The sequence below is a fragment of the Camelus bactrianus genome, chromosome 17 (assembly GCF_048773025.1).
Source record: "Camelus bactrianus isolate YW-2024 breed Bactrian camel chromosome 17, ASM4877302v1, whole genome shotgun sequence".
In the NCBI taxonomy this organism is placed as follows: Eukaryota; Metazoa; Chordata; class Mammalia; order Artiodactyla; family Camelidae; genus Camelus; species Camelus bactrianus.
In genome coordinates this window covers 22,785,038-22,798,018 of record NC_133555.1, presented here as the reverse complement: position 1 = coordinate 22,798,018, position 12,981 = coordinate 22,785,038, and the positions used below count along the sequence as shown (strand labels likewise).

General features: G+C 46.3%; 1 protein-coding gene across 16 annotated transcripts in view; it reads left to right on the top strand.

Annotated features, from left to right (window-relative positions):
- Window positions 1–12,981, top strand: part of ATXN7 (ataxin 7) — a 142,654-nt gene that overhangs the window by 100,654 nt on the left and 29,019 nt on the right. For all 16 annotated transcript variants that reach the window (XM_074344552.1, XM_074344551.1, XM_074344548.1 and 13 more), the window contains 4 exons: window positions 4,817–5,066; window positions 7,105–7,364; window positions 7,867–7,949; window positions 12,214–12,479. In XM_074344552.1, coding sequence (XP_074200653.1) covers window positions 4,817–5,066; window positions 7,105–7,364; window positions 7,867–7,949; window positions 12,214–12,479 — 859 coding nt within the window. The remainder of the gene's footprint in view (window positions 1–4,816; window positions 5,067–7,104; window positions 7,365–7,866; window positions 7,950–12,213; window positions 12,480–12,981) is intronic.

The following is a 12,981-nucleotide window of genomic DNA, read 5'->3' as shown; positions in this document are numbered from 1 at the left end:
TGTCGGAGGTGAGACTTGCCATCAGGCCCTTGTTCAGATTATAAAAGGTGAATAAAAGGTTTAGTAAGATACAAGGAAAGGGCCTGAAGTAAAGATCGTTCTGTGAGCTTCTCTGAGCTGTGAGCCACTCTGGCCTGCTCTTGCGCGATGCACATGGGGAGTGGGACTCACTGACACTGTGCCCCTGGATGGTGGTGGGCCTTGCTGGGTGTGAAATTGAGGCCGGAACACCAAATGATCTCTCTTTTTTAAAAGTAGGTATTTGATAATCACGTAAACCATATTTCTTATAGAAAGATTAAGCCTTATGCAAAAAATTTTTAAAAATAGACCTGTAGTCCCAGGGATAAACACTTAAAAAACATTGGACAAGTATCCTTCTAGATTTTTTCTGATCATGAGTGATTTGAAGTTACAGTTTCTTTTGCCTGGATTTTCAGTCTGTCTCCTGACTTTGACACTTGAGCATCATGAATTATTTTTAGTTATTTTCAAAGCAATATATATGACTTTAAATGATGTAATTATTTGCTTTGAATTCCTTTTTGATTTGTACCTAGGTGTCAATATTTAAATATTTTGAAAATCTCAGCGTAAATCCACAATTACAGAAAAGCTGTCCTGTCCCCGACCCGCCCCAGTATCCTGCCCTTGCCTGCAGTGGTGTCACGTGTTCAGGCCAGCCGGGGAAGAAAGCCCTGTGCATCCACCTCTTCCTCTCCCCCAGCTCCCGTCCGTCTCTGTCTCCACGCCTACCTGTCTGCCTGGGCAGCCTGCACCGCACCATCACACACTCAGCCATGTCTGTCTTTCTGGCCCTGCTCTGTCTTTCGCTGTATCTGTATGTGTCCGTCTGTGGGTCTGCCTCTCTCTCCCTCCTGTGGGAGCCGGTCACAGTGCACCACTCCTCACCCAGGGACGGAGTGTGCTTCCTCTGGGCTGATGCCAGACCCCGGAGAGAGGAGTGCTTTGAAAATTCAACTTGGACTCCTCACCAAACCACACTGCAGTTATGCTTAGCATCTGGCCACCACTTTGTCCACTTAATATAAGGTCCCTAACCCTACCCATGACTTGCCCATGTCTCTTTTGATCTAGAAACACTTTTTTTTTTTAAGTTGGAAGCCCAGTTTAAAATCTTAAGAAAAATAAAAGCCCAATGTGAAAGGCTGGGGAGAGTCCAACTCAACTATAATTAAATTTGGTTTTTCCTCTTTGCTTTCTCGTGAAGGGAAAGCCAGATGCCGCCCTTTCCAGAGAATAAGTTACCAGACCATGATGTGAAGGAACGACTTAATTCAGCAGCATGATAAGGATTTGAGCTGGCACTTTTCAGCCAGAATCTCAGTTATATACACACATGGTCTGCTTTAAGTTTTAGTGAATGGAACAAATTCACACGATAGATTACCTTTCTTGGTTTTTAAATAGCTTTTATTGTTGAAGTAGAATATACAACTTCTTTGAAATGTTATTGATACATCAGCTAACTTTTAACGTTGGGAAGCTTCGAGTCTTGACTTTGTAGTGTGAAATCCCATATCAAAAGTGAATAGGCAAGGGGAAAAAATGCATTAAACAAAGAAACTCGGGAGAAGAGACTAGGAGGGGACTAGAAAGTTGAAAGGACAAGCTTGAAGTTGCAGCCAGTTCTGCGCTAACACAACATGCATTCCTAAAAAATTACTGCACTGTGCAAGATTGTGCAATAAGAACCACGTGAGACTCATTGGAAAAATGGGATGATATGCACAGCATGCAGAACTTCATCAGTGACACATGCAGAAAGAGGTGGGGACCTAGCAAAAACGGCAGCACAGTTTTATGTGGATTAAATGGTTAAAAACAAGTATGAGTTCTAATATGACAATATCCTTTGAAAACAACCTGATGTTTGCTTGCGGAAGTAGACCTCAGAAGGGTTGCAACTTACTGTGAAGTGGTGGAAGGAAGGTTATCTGAAATCGAGGACAAGTGCTCGCACCTGATGTGGCTGGTGTGGCTCCTAACATCCATGCTGTGAACTGAGCTGGGTGGTGGGTGTTTGGGGGAGCAGGCTGAGGGGGGGTGCTTTGTGTATTCCCACGCGCCCCAGGTCAGCTGGGTGTAGTTTTCTTTGTTCACCTAGTGCTTCTTACAGATGAAATCTTGCAAATGCAAAATGTCATCATCTCCACCGTGTTCCTTATTATATCAGTGGCTTCAGAATAAGTTTCTGTTTTCAAAACAAGCATTGTAGCAGAACGGACTATGTTTTAGTTAGATTGGGAGTTTTATTTACATCATTTGATACAAGGGGAAATACATCATTTTGACTCTGAGACACTCGCTTGAGATTTGTGATACCCTGAGAACAGTGAAAGGAGTGAACTTCCTAGAAGTCACGGTTCTGTTCGGGAGTTTGATTCCTCTTTGTAGCGCAGATGTGGTGGTGTGCCTTCAGTACGCTGCCACTGGAGGGGTACCTAAGATGATTTCTGTGGATGAGTATGGATGAATATTTAACTTTAATATTTAATTATCTTAATGTATGTCAGAAAAATAGTACACGCTTATCAAACCTATTGTTTTATAGGTATTATTGTTCTGGAAGCATCTCAGCTGTGGGTGGTACCCTGTTTCATGGTGGACTGTCTGAAAGTGGCCTGAGGGTAGTGTCACGTTGCCCTTGGTAGAGAGGCACTGCTTACTGGTGATCCAAGGGCTGGGGGACAGGAATTCTAACCATCCTGAAATCCTGTGTGAGAATTGTCATGTCTAAAACACCAGTGATAGCCCCATGAGAGACTGGTGAATATTAGATTAAGGAGGGAGGAGGTAACATTAGAGCTGATAATTTATGTGAAAGTGTTAAGTCAAAAATAGCATTATATGTGGCTTTGGTAAGAATGCTGAATATAATTTATAGTTGGTGGAAATTTGGAAAACACTAGTTGAGGACAAGTAGTAGCAGTGAGCGTTACTTAACAGACCATGGTATGTAGTGCCATGTGCCGGGCAGTGTTCTCAGCGCCGTGCAGATGTTAACTTATTCAGGCATGGTTAATGGTTCATGAGGCATTAGGCTAGTCTGAGGCAGGCTCTCAACTTTGGCTGCACAGTGGAATCACACAGAGGAACTTGGGCAAGTCAGATGCCCAGGCCACACCCCAGGCCAGTTAAGCCAGGATCTCTGAGGACTCAGGCGTCAGTATTTCTTTAGGCCTTTAGGTTATGCCAGTGTGTAGCCGAGGTTGAGAACCACTGGTCTGGGGCCATTTCAGAGGCATTCCTCTTCACAAGAACAGCTGTACCCATCAGGTGAGTGTCAGTCGAAGGCTTTCTCTGTGGCATGCTGTCCAGGGTCCGGTGACCAAGACGGGACACTCAACCATCCAAGGGCATCGGCAGAACTGGAAACAGATTTTTACAGTCCTGGCTGACAAGTGCTGATGCTTGGAAGGATATTCAGAGTGTTTTAGGATCACAGCAGAGAAAGAAACTAATGTTTTTTTAAAGAAAACCTCAGGTGCCAAATTTGGAAAATTATTAAACTTGTTATTTTGACTTTCCCTTCCTTACACACAACTTTCACATCTGGGGGGAAAAGGCAGCAGGCACTTATAAATCACTCTCAGTTTAGCCTTCCTGCCTTGGCTGTGGCCTTTGTGCGGGCTAGTTGGAGAATCTGAATTCTGTCTGTAGATGCCCATAATACACCTAATGTCCTTCCGGGAACAAGTCGTTGGAGCTTCACAGAGAGGCTGGTATTAAAAGGCCTTTGGAAATAAACCATTTTACATGAGGGTGATGGTCATTGATTCTAAAATGCTCAATTTTTTAAATTCTCAAGTAGCATCCATATTGTAATAAGTAAACATTGGATCACAAATATTTTAAAACTTAGAGTTAAGCAGACGGTTCATTTTAAAGTACAAGTTTACCTGAAGGCAGCTACTAAGCTACCAGCATAAAGTACTTAAGCAGATAAAGTTACTAAATAATTTACTTGTTTCCTATAGTAACATTCTTCAATAGCTCTCGATTTATTTAGTATGGATTCCCTTACTCTGAGAAAACCTGATTCTCCAGTGGATAGACTTACTTTCAGTTAAACCTGTGTAGTCTGCACCTAACCGTGAATTACTTCCTGGTTTATAAAAGAGGCGTAGCTGTTTGTGGTGTTTTTGTCTTGTGCCTTTGGCATCGTAGTGGTGTGACCCAGAGCTGTGCCATCTGTAGTCAAATGAGATATTAAGAAGGGGGTGGGGATGAGGTGATTCACAAGAAAATTTCATCACAGATTCTTAAGGAATGATAAGATAACCCTCGAAACATTCTTACGTGGTGTCATATGCTAGTGGGTAGTGACAAGAAGAAATTCTTACACATTTTGCTGTTTTGAAAACTGGAGAGGTACTGTGCTAAAAAGGAAGAAGGAATTCCGTGCATTGTCAATTAGCTGAGCTCTGCAGATGAATGACTAGTTTTCCCCTCTTTGACTGCAGGTTGGAGTCAGTGAGGCACGTTTCTGAAATGCAGAGCCCAGTATTCCCAGGTTTAGCGTGGCTGTTTAATTCCCTAATGGCTATCTGTGTGTGATAAACCTCTTAACGCTGAGGTGTTTCTTAAGCAGAAGGACCAGTTCCTAGAATCCAGAATAAGTCTGCAGGGCCTAGATAAGCCATTTCTGAACGCTGCTGAGTGTAAATATATTTTCACTTAGTGACACATGTTTGAACCTAAATGTGTTAATTTCAGGGGACCCTTCCAGGGTTCCATTGGAGACTTGCCTGAAACATGGTGTCTTTTTTTTTTCTTTTGTTTTCCTTTTCAGAAAGAAGACACAGCTCATCCAGCAAGCCGCCTTTGGCTGTTCCTCCCACGTCAGTGTTTTCCTTCTTCCCTTCTCTGTCCAGAAGCAAAGGGGGCAGTGGGAGCGGAGGCAGCCGCCCTTCCAGTGGAGGTGTCGTAGGCACATCGTCGTTCAGTTCCAAGTTGTTGAAATCGCCCAAAGAGAAACTGCAACTCAGGGGGAACAGGCCAATGCACCCCATTCAGCAAAACAGAGTCCCCCACGGTAGAATGTGAGTATGGCCGAGGGGTTCTTACAGCTCACCTGCCGGAAGTGAACCCTGTCCACAAGTAGCACCTGAGCGTGTCCGTGAATAATGTGAAAGAGAGCCCACTTTGGGGAAAGTGCAAATATATGTGGTTGCTTCTTTGTGTTTCCCTGTTACATGTTGGGAGACTTTACAGAGTCATAGTAGCCATAATAATAAGGTTAATACTTACGTATGGATCCGTTCTTGTGTGCCAGCTCTTGAAACTTCGTGCTCTCTGCGTGTTGTCATTTACATGTCGCAACAACCCTGTGACATAGGTGTTGTTGGTATCCCCATTGTCCACATAAGGAAAGGGGAGTGTAATACGATGGAAGAACTTTAGCCAAGGGGCCCTCGGGTCCAGCAGGCCGGGGTTCAAATCCCACCTCTGTTCCCTCCTGGCTGCGGGGCCTGGGACAAGGCCCGTTTCTCTCAGAGCCTAAGAACAGCAGCCGCTCTGCAGGGTGGTTGGGGGCAGTGGAAGTCATGTGCTCAAGTCCAGCGCCTGGCGTAGTGTGTTTCCCACAGGAGACGGTCAGTGACTGGATGCTGGTGCTTCTGCTGCTGCGGATAATAATAGGCATAGAAAAAAGGTGACGAGGTCCCCAGAAGCTGTTCTGGGACTTTCTGGGGCCTGCAAAGCAAATAGGGAAGCAGTGCTTCCTCCCCCCCGAGTCTCGGGTTCACATCAAAGCAGTGATGAGGGAAGACTGGAAGAAGTTCACACAGCCAGGCAAGGCCTTGGCGCGTCTCCACGGCGGAGCTGTTGGCTGGCAGGCTCCTGTGGTCACATGAGGGAGCAGCCGTGCCCTCCCCTAGAAACACATCTTGCCTCGTCACGGCATCCGTCCGCCTTGGTGGAGGGCGGCTTTTTCCTGGCCTGCCTCCCTGTCGGAGGGTTGTGCCACACGTCCCAGTCCCAAGGTCTGATAACCTGGTTAATCTCAGGGCCGCGGCCGGCACCTGCTCCTGCTCCCCGACCTTGCCAGCTGGGAGCGGCCACGGCGTCTTGCAGTGTCTCTGCCGCTGCCGGGCTGTTCCAGGTACAGCTGTTTGGTGCTGTTTGTCCTGGTTGCTAAGCCCCCCCCCCCCCCGCCGCCCCCGGCTCGTCTGTCAGAAGTGCAAGTACAGCGAGCTTGGCTTTCACTCCTGGAGCCGTCCGAGAGCCAGGGAAAGTGCCAGTACAGTGTGCAAGTCACTCGCCAGCTTAGCAGCTGTTAGAGCACTGACTCCACTGGCCAGAGTTTGTAAGACCGCATCAGTCCCGATTCTCCGTACTTGGAGCTGGGCTTCAGATGGGGGCCAGGCCAACATTTGCCACCCAAATGATAGTGTCAGTAAGATTCCAAGAAAAATCAGTTCTTGGTTAACAATGCGGATATTCAGGGCTCACCAGCTGAGTGCCAGGCACTTCGCTTCCAAGCTCCTATCCGAGGAGCCTTTTTCAGGGAGTGGAGAGTGATCCCTTCGCTGACGCATCATATGCTAATGAAGCATTGCTCTTCCTCCCAGACAGAGGTGGAGAGCCTTCGGCAGTTTGAGTTCTCCTAAGTTCTTAGTGACCCTCCTCGGAAATGTTCTCTACTTGCAGTTGTTCTTTTCTCTGCTCATTCAGTTTATTTTGATGGATCCGTTCTTAAAAATAAGTTCTCAAAGGATATCCTCTGAAGGTCCTGCGGTAGTAGTAATTTTGCTTCTTGCAGGAATTGGCACTGGGCAACAGGCTTAGATGTCCTGTAGGTTCATGTTTAAGATTTTTCTGGAATGATGGAAGACCAGGTAAATTTTCTGGTTCCGCTGGAGATTTTTGCTTCTCCAGAAGGGTTTATAGACTGAACAAAAGTGAGCCTCACTGAGCTTTCTGCATAGTTCTAACACATGTTCCTGAGGTACCTTTGGGAGCCAGCTCTGAGCAGTGTGCACGGGTAGGCCCAGGCTCTGCCCTCGTCCCTCTGGCTCACCACTCAGCGGCGGCTGCCGGGGCACTCAGGTCTGGTGTTCTCACTTCCCCCTATGACAGCATGACGCCCTCCGTCAAAGTGGAAAAGATCCTTCCGAAGATGGACGGCACACTACTGAAACCTGCGGTGGGGCCCGCCTGTCCTGCTACTGTGAGCTCCTCAGTCAAGCCTGGCCTTAACTGCCCCTCCATACCAAAGCCGCCCTTGCCTTCACCTGGGCAGGTTCTGAACGGCAAAGGGCTCCCTGCACCTCCCACTCTGGAAAAGAAGTCTGAAGATAATTCCAATAACAGGAAATTTTTAAATAAGAGATTATCAGGTAACTGCATAGTTCCTCCCTCAGTGTTGTCTCTCTGTGTTAAGTGGGCCTTCACAGGGGAGCAGATGAACTGGTACCTTTAAGTCCTCCTTTTAAAACTGACCCACTTCAGCTTTAGGAGGAAGTTCCCTGAGTAATGTTTTTGACCTCCTTGTTCTTGGTTTTAAAGTGCGTGAGTGCATGCGTGTGTGCATGCGTGCGTGTGTGTGTGATGTAAAAACAGCTTTGCAGTGGTGTCCTCCTGAACGGAGCAATGAGTAACGCTGACTTAAACAGTCTCTTCCCTGTCATCTGTGGCTGCAGTCCCACTCTCTCAGTGCCATCACAGCTCCTTTTCCACGCTCACACGTTACGTATTTTATATTTATTGATCATGCCGTAGATTTGATTCAAGTTATAATTTGTCTGAAATAGGAGAATCTCAGACTTCTCCTACTTTCTTATTTTCAAAGTAAGTGGAGTGTTTGGTGAACCCGTTGTAACGTCTGTGTGCTTTTGACAGAAAGAGAGTTTGATCCTGACATACACTGCGGGGTCATCGACCTCGACACCAAGAAGCCCTGCACCCGGTCTTTGACGTGCAAGGTAGGGGCTCCTGGGCCGAGTGGGGTGCTCTGCGAAGCAGGGGAATGTGGGGTGCAGAGCACTGCTCCCCAAGTCTCCCTCACTCCCAGGGGGTCTCACTGTTACAGCCAGGGGAATAGTGTTCTCTCCTAGTCAGTCTGTTACTTTCAAAGACTTGTAACATTTCTTTGAAGAAACTTAATATATAACTTTCTCCCCTTTACTGTGGTTTAAATTGTGCTGCCTTGAAACAAGTCCAGAAATCTCCTTTACATGCACGTGAATATTCTTTAAATGTTTGGGGTACTCTGTGCTTCTTAAACTTGGAGCTACTTAGAAAAACCTGTGACTTTGAGAAGGCTTTTTTTTAGTTAAAAAAAAAAATAGCAGGTAACAAGCAATCTAATATATGTATGACATAAGAAAATGTGATGGTTCCCCTTTCTGTCCTGAGTCTTCCTTTGAAATCCTTGAATACTAGAGAGAAGGTGGGAGATTTGTTATAAAATAAAGGTGGATATGTGGGTGGCTTCAGTAGACCCCCTACTTAAATGAGCATATATGCTTATGCCCCCCAGCAGCCTTCAGAAGAGTTCAAAAAGTGTTACGAGTCATTGCTTTGAGGTAATTTAAAAACCCTTCCTTGAGGGCAGGGTCTAGCTCAGCGGTAGAGCACATGCTTGGCATGCATGAGGTCCTGGGTTCAATCTCCAGTACCTTTGTCAAAATAAATAAATAAACTTCGTCAGCGCCCCCCCCCAAATAAAAGGCCTTTTGCTTGGAGGAGGAGGTAAAAATTAATGCTGTCCTCTAGAAACTCACAAAAATTTTAGTGTATCATTTGAAATTTTACCAAAGATTATGTTTGAATAAAGAATGTCAGGCCCCACTCCTCCCCGTAAACAGGGGAGGAATGTTAAAAATCTTCAAAAATAGGAAATATTTCTGAGTAGTTCTTACTTTAATTTAAATTTCTAATTTAACTTTAGTGTGTGGATTAGTCTTGCAACAGTGATTCTGAATCTTTGGATGAAATAGGTTGGTCAGGAGCACCTTTAAATATCTAATTTTTAAAAAATTATGGCTCCTCCTCCCAGCGGAAAGCATATTTATCCATACGTATTCTGAACTTGGCTTTTTTTTTTTTCTTCAGAGATTGATGGTTATCCTCACCCCAAGTCCACTCTTGAATCTCTAGGTTAAAAACTCCATGGGGCAAATTGCTTTGTTTTATGTAACATTCATTGGACACGTAGTGTGGTCGTGTTGTGTGACGGTAGCTGTTTGAGCTCTGTAGAATTCTGTCCCGTTGAGCTGCCCCTGAGGGAACTTGGGAACACGTGCTCCGTGTCGTGGTCCCACTGCCAACCTCTCTGTGCTCTCTTCCTGCCTCCCTGGCTCTCAGTAACACAGATGTCCCAGTATTACAATACCTGTGGTCAGTGAAGGATGCTTGCTTGACCCACAAGTCTCCTTTTCAATCATCTGTGAAGCGTGCTGGTGAGGCAGAAGCTTTATCAACTCAGAATCTGCAAGGAGGCTGACCAGCCTCTTTCCCAAACCTTCGCTGGCTTTAATGTGGATCCTGCATTTTTCTCCCATCTTCCTTTCCAAGTCATGTACGCTCTCCACGTGTCTGTTAAGGGTGTCATTACCGTCTGGAGCAGGGTGCAGAGCCTGTCTTTGCAATCATCTGTGTCTTCACCCAGGCACATCATGAGCCGAGCATGGCGCTGGTGGGAGTGCAGCGTCACGGCTGGCCTGCCCTGGCACAGCATGCCCTGACTTCCTTCCTGTGTCCCGTTTGTCACTGCTTCCCCCCTCCCTGCCTCCACTGTGGCCTGAATCTGTTAAGCTGTGGGGCTAAACATACTTGTGTCCAGCCGAGTGTCCCTCACGCCGCTGCCCAGCTCTCTCCTGCCTTAGACTCGGGACGTTGTCCGTCCTCTTCGCTGTCAGGGCATCTGCTGCTGCCTGCCACCCTCATTGTCGCTGCTTCGCTCCCTCATCCGTCCCGTGCTCTGTTCCGTGTCCCCTGTGTCTTCCATGCAGGTAGATTTGGGCTCAGGTAGCCTTGTCTGTTCAGTCATTGTGGAAACATTTACTGCCCACATCTGTGGGTGTGAGCCTCCTTCTGGGCCTCAGAGGATCCAGGTTTGAACAAAGTCAAGGCATGTCTCCTACCCTCTTGGGTGCTGACAGTCTGATGAAGGAGATGGAGATGAATTTGGTAATGACTCAGATAAATGTGAAAGTTAACACTGATAGGTAATAAAACGGCTATGAAATGACAGGTTTCATGAGGGGAACTGGGTCAGGGAAGGCTCCTTTGCCGTAGGAATACTGGGCTGAAATCCGTGTGATTTATCCGGGCAGAGAAGGGTGGGAATGGGAGAGAAAACGTCCTGTGTGAAGGCTCTGTGATGGGGCAGATCAGACAGCCTAGGGTCTGAAAGGAAGGAGGGGGCACTTGGTGCCAGAGGAGCGGGGAGCCGGGAGCATGGGTGTGAGAGCGTGCAGGGCCGGGAAGCCTTCTTACAGCCAGTCTTTATCCTGGGGGGCTTGGCAGCCCCCATGGAATTCTGACGGCAGGCAGGGGCATCAGATTTGTGTTTGGAAATTTCTCCAGCTCTCAGTGGAAATCCTGTTAACTCTCAAACCAAGCCTGGAAAATATTGATTGTCTCTACCTACTTTCTTCTGTTGGTCTTGCTGTGCTAAGGACCAGGGGACATTCAGAGATGGGAAGAGGTGTCTGCATCATCTGTCTGGAGAGACAGGCAGGTGGACCATTGATGTTATGTATTTGTTCATTTAGCAAACATTGGAGAACCGTTATTTTTATATACTTTTTGTTGGAAGCGTTATGTTCCAACACCACTGAACAAACAGCACTGAACAAAACCAAGTTCCTTGTCTTCACTTAGATTTCTTTCTTGTTTATATATTACATATTAAAGAAAAGCAGGTAAAAATTCAAAGAGAAGCTAAACATATTTTTCTAACTGTCTATGCCAGGTTAGATTTTGGGTGGGCATAGCTTGCAGTGTGTCTGTTAGGGATGTGGGTTGTGACATTGAATTTCAAAAGGGCGTGAGAAACCTGTCTCCTCTTAAATCCCTCAGATTGTAGCAAACGTAAACGTGTAGCACCGTCCCTTTGTACACGGTGCAGGGCCATGAGCACGCAGAAGGTACCATTTGTAGTGGTATTGCCACCTGAAAGAGAGGAGGGATTGTGGAGGTGAATTCACTCCTATTCGGGAGGTATGATTTGGGGCCACTGTAGTTTGCATCTCCTTGCACTTTTTCTAGACTGAGGCCCTGGCAGTATGGAACGGTCAGCTTATTTGACTTGATCAGATTCTGCTAGGAACAGTCTTGGCCCTAAATGAGCCTTTAGGGAAAAACAAACAAACAGCATTTATCGAATGCATTTGGAGCATCGACTTCTTATAAGATGTGTGTCAACCATGTTAGGTTTATATCAGTTACCCTTTTAAGAAAAGCACTGCCAAAAAATTTGACCTTTTTCTCGAGTAATTTTGAATTTCTCAAGAATGTCACCGTTTTTTAATTGAAATTAGACAAGATCCTAAAATACCGTCTGTCCCATTTACTTGATTTCCACAGTGAGGGTCTGTTTATAGGGACTCACTCCGTTTGCGCCCCTTACTGTGGTCAGCCTGTCTTCTTTAGGCCTCGTGCTGTGTAAGTCCCCCTCCTCGGCCCCTAACTCTAGGATGAGTTGCACGGCTTTCCCTCTACATACGGCATTTTCGCTGGAATAAAGAGAAACAATTGTGTCTAAGTTTTACTCTCTAGTGGTTACTGAAGGAAGACTTTCTGATACATAGTTTATGGAGTAAGTGCTTCTTCCCTTTTAACGTTCAGAGCTCTAAACGGCCCAGGAAGGGATGTTCCTAGTGGAGCTGGTAAGAGCCCCCATCAATGAATTCTTCCTGCGGCACGAAACCTGGGGGCCTGTCGACTGTTAGCGTCACCTGCCTGCCCCTCAGTTACACACTGGAGGGGGCAAGGTTGACATTTCTTCCTTCTGGTGGAAATCACACCACCAACTTACACTTTTGGGGCCTGGAATATATGCTTCTAGCTAAGGAAAAAAAAAAAAGATTATAAGAATTTTTAACTTATCAAATGCTACACAGCCTGTGATTATGCTAATGGTCCAGATTGCTGTTTTATTGGCATTGGTGTTTTTTGATGAGTGACAGGAAAACATGTTACTGAGATTCCTCCATTTCTGGTTGCTGTTTTGGTCTATAGACACATTCCTTAACCCAGCGGAGGGCTGTCCAGGGTAGAAGAAAACGATTTGATGTGTTATTAGCCGAGCACAAAAACAAAACCAGGGAAAAGGAATCGATTCGCCATCCGGACTCTCAGCAACCAACACAGCTTCTCAGGGACCCGCATCCCGCCCCTCCTAGGACTTCGCAGGAGCCACACCCAAACTCTCACGGAGTGATTCCTTCTGAATCGAAGCCTTTCGTAGCTAGTAAACCTAAACCTCACACCCCCAGTCTTCCAAGGTAAGCCAAGTCCTCCAGCTCTGTCTCCCTCCTTCAGAGAACAGGCATGCAGATGTTGTAACACCCCAGAATATTAGGATGTCAGGGACCTCTATCGGGCTCGCTTTGGGAAGAGAAGATATTTTTCTAATTGGGCTTTATTTTAAGGAAAAAAAGAAAAATTTGTTCATCAGTAAGTTGTAACCGGGGCTCTTCATGGCCAAATGCAAGCAGCAGAGTGAAGGTAGAATTACCCGCTCCACCCCCGCTCAACGTGCTGCTGAGCAGGACGTCCCGTTGAGCAGGGCTGAAGCTCGGGTCCTGCCTGCAGGTTAGGAATGGGAACATTACACGTGGCTCTGGCAGCAGTTTCCCATCCATTTGTCTCGCTTCTTGCAAGATACAGCAGTTGGGGGTTCTTGCTGAGGACGGGCATCCAGCCTGAGTTTTTACAGCATCCATTTGTCAACATGTTTTTCCATTCATTCATTCAGGACTGTGGCCTAAGCCCGTGTTAGGCATT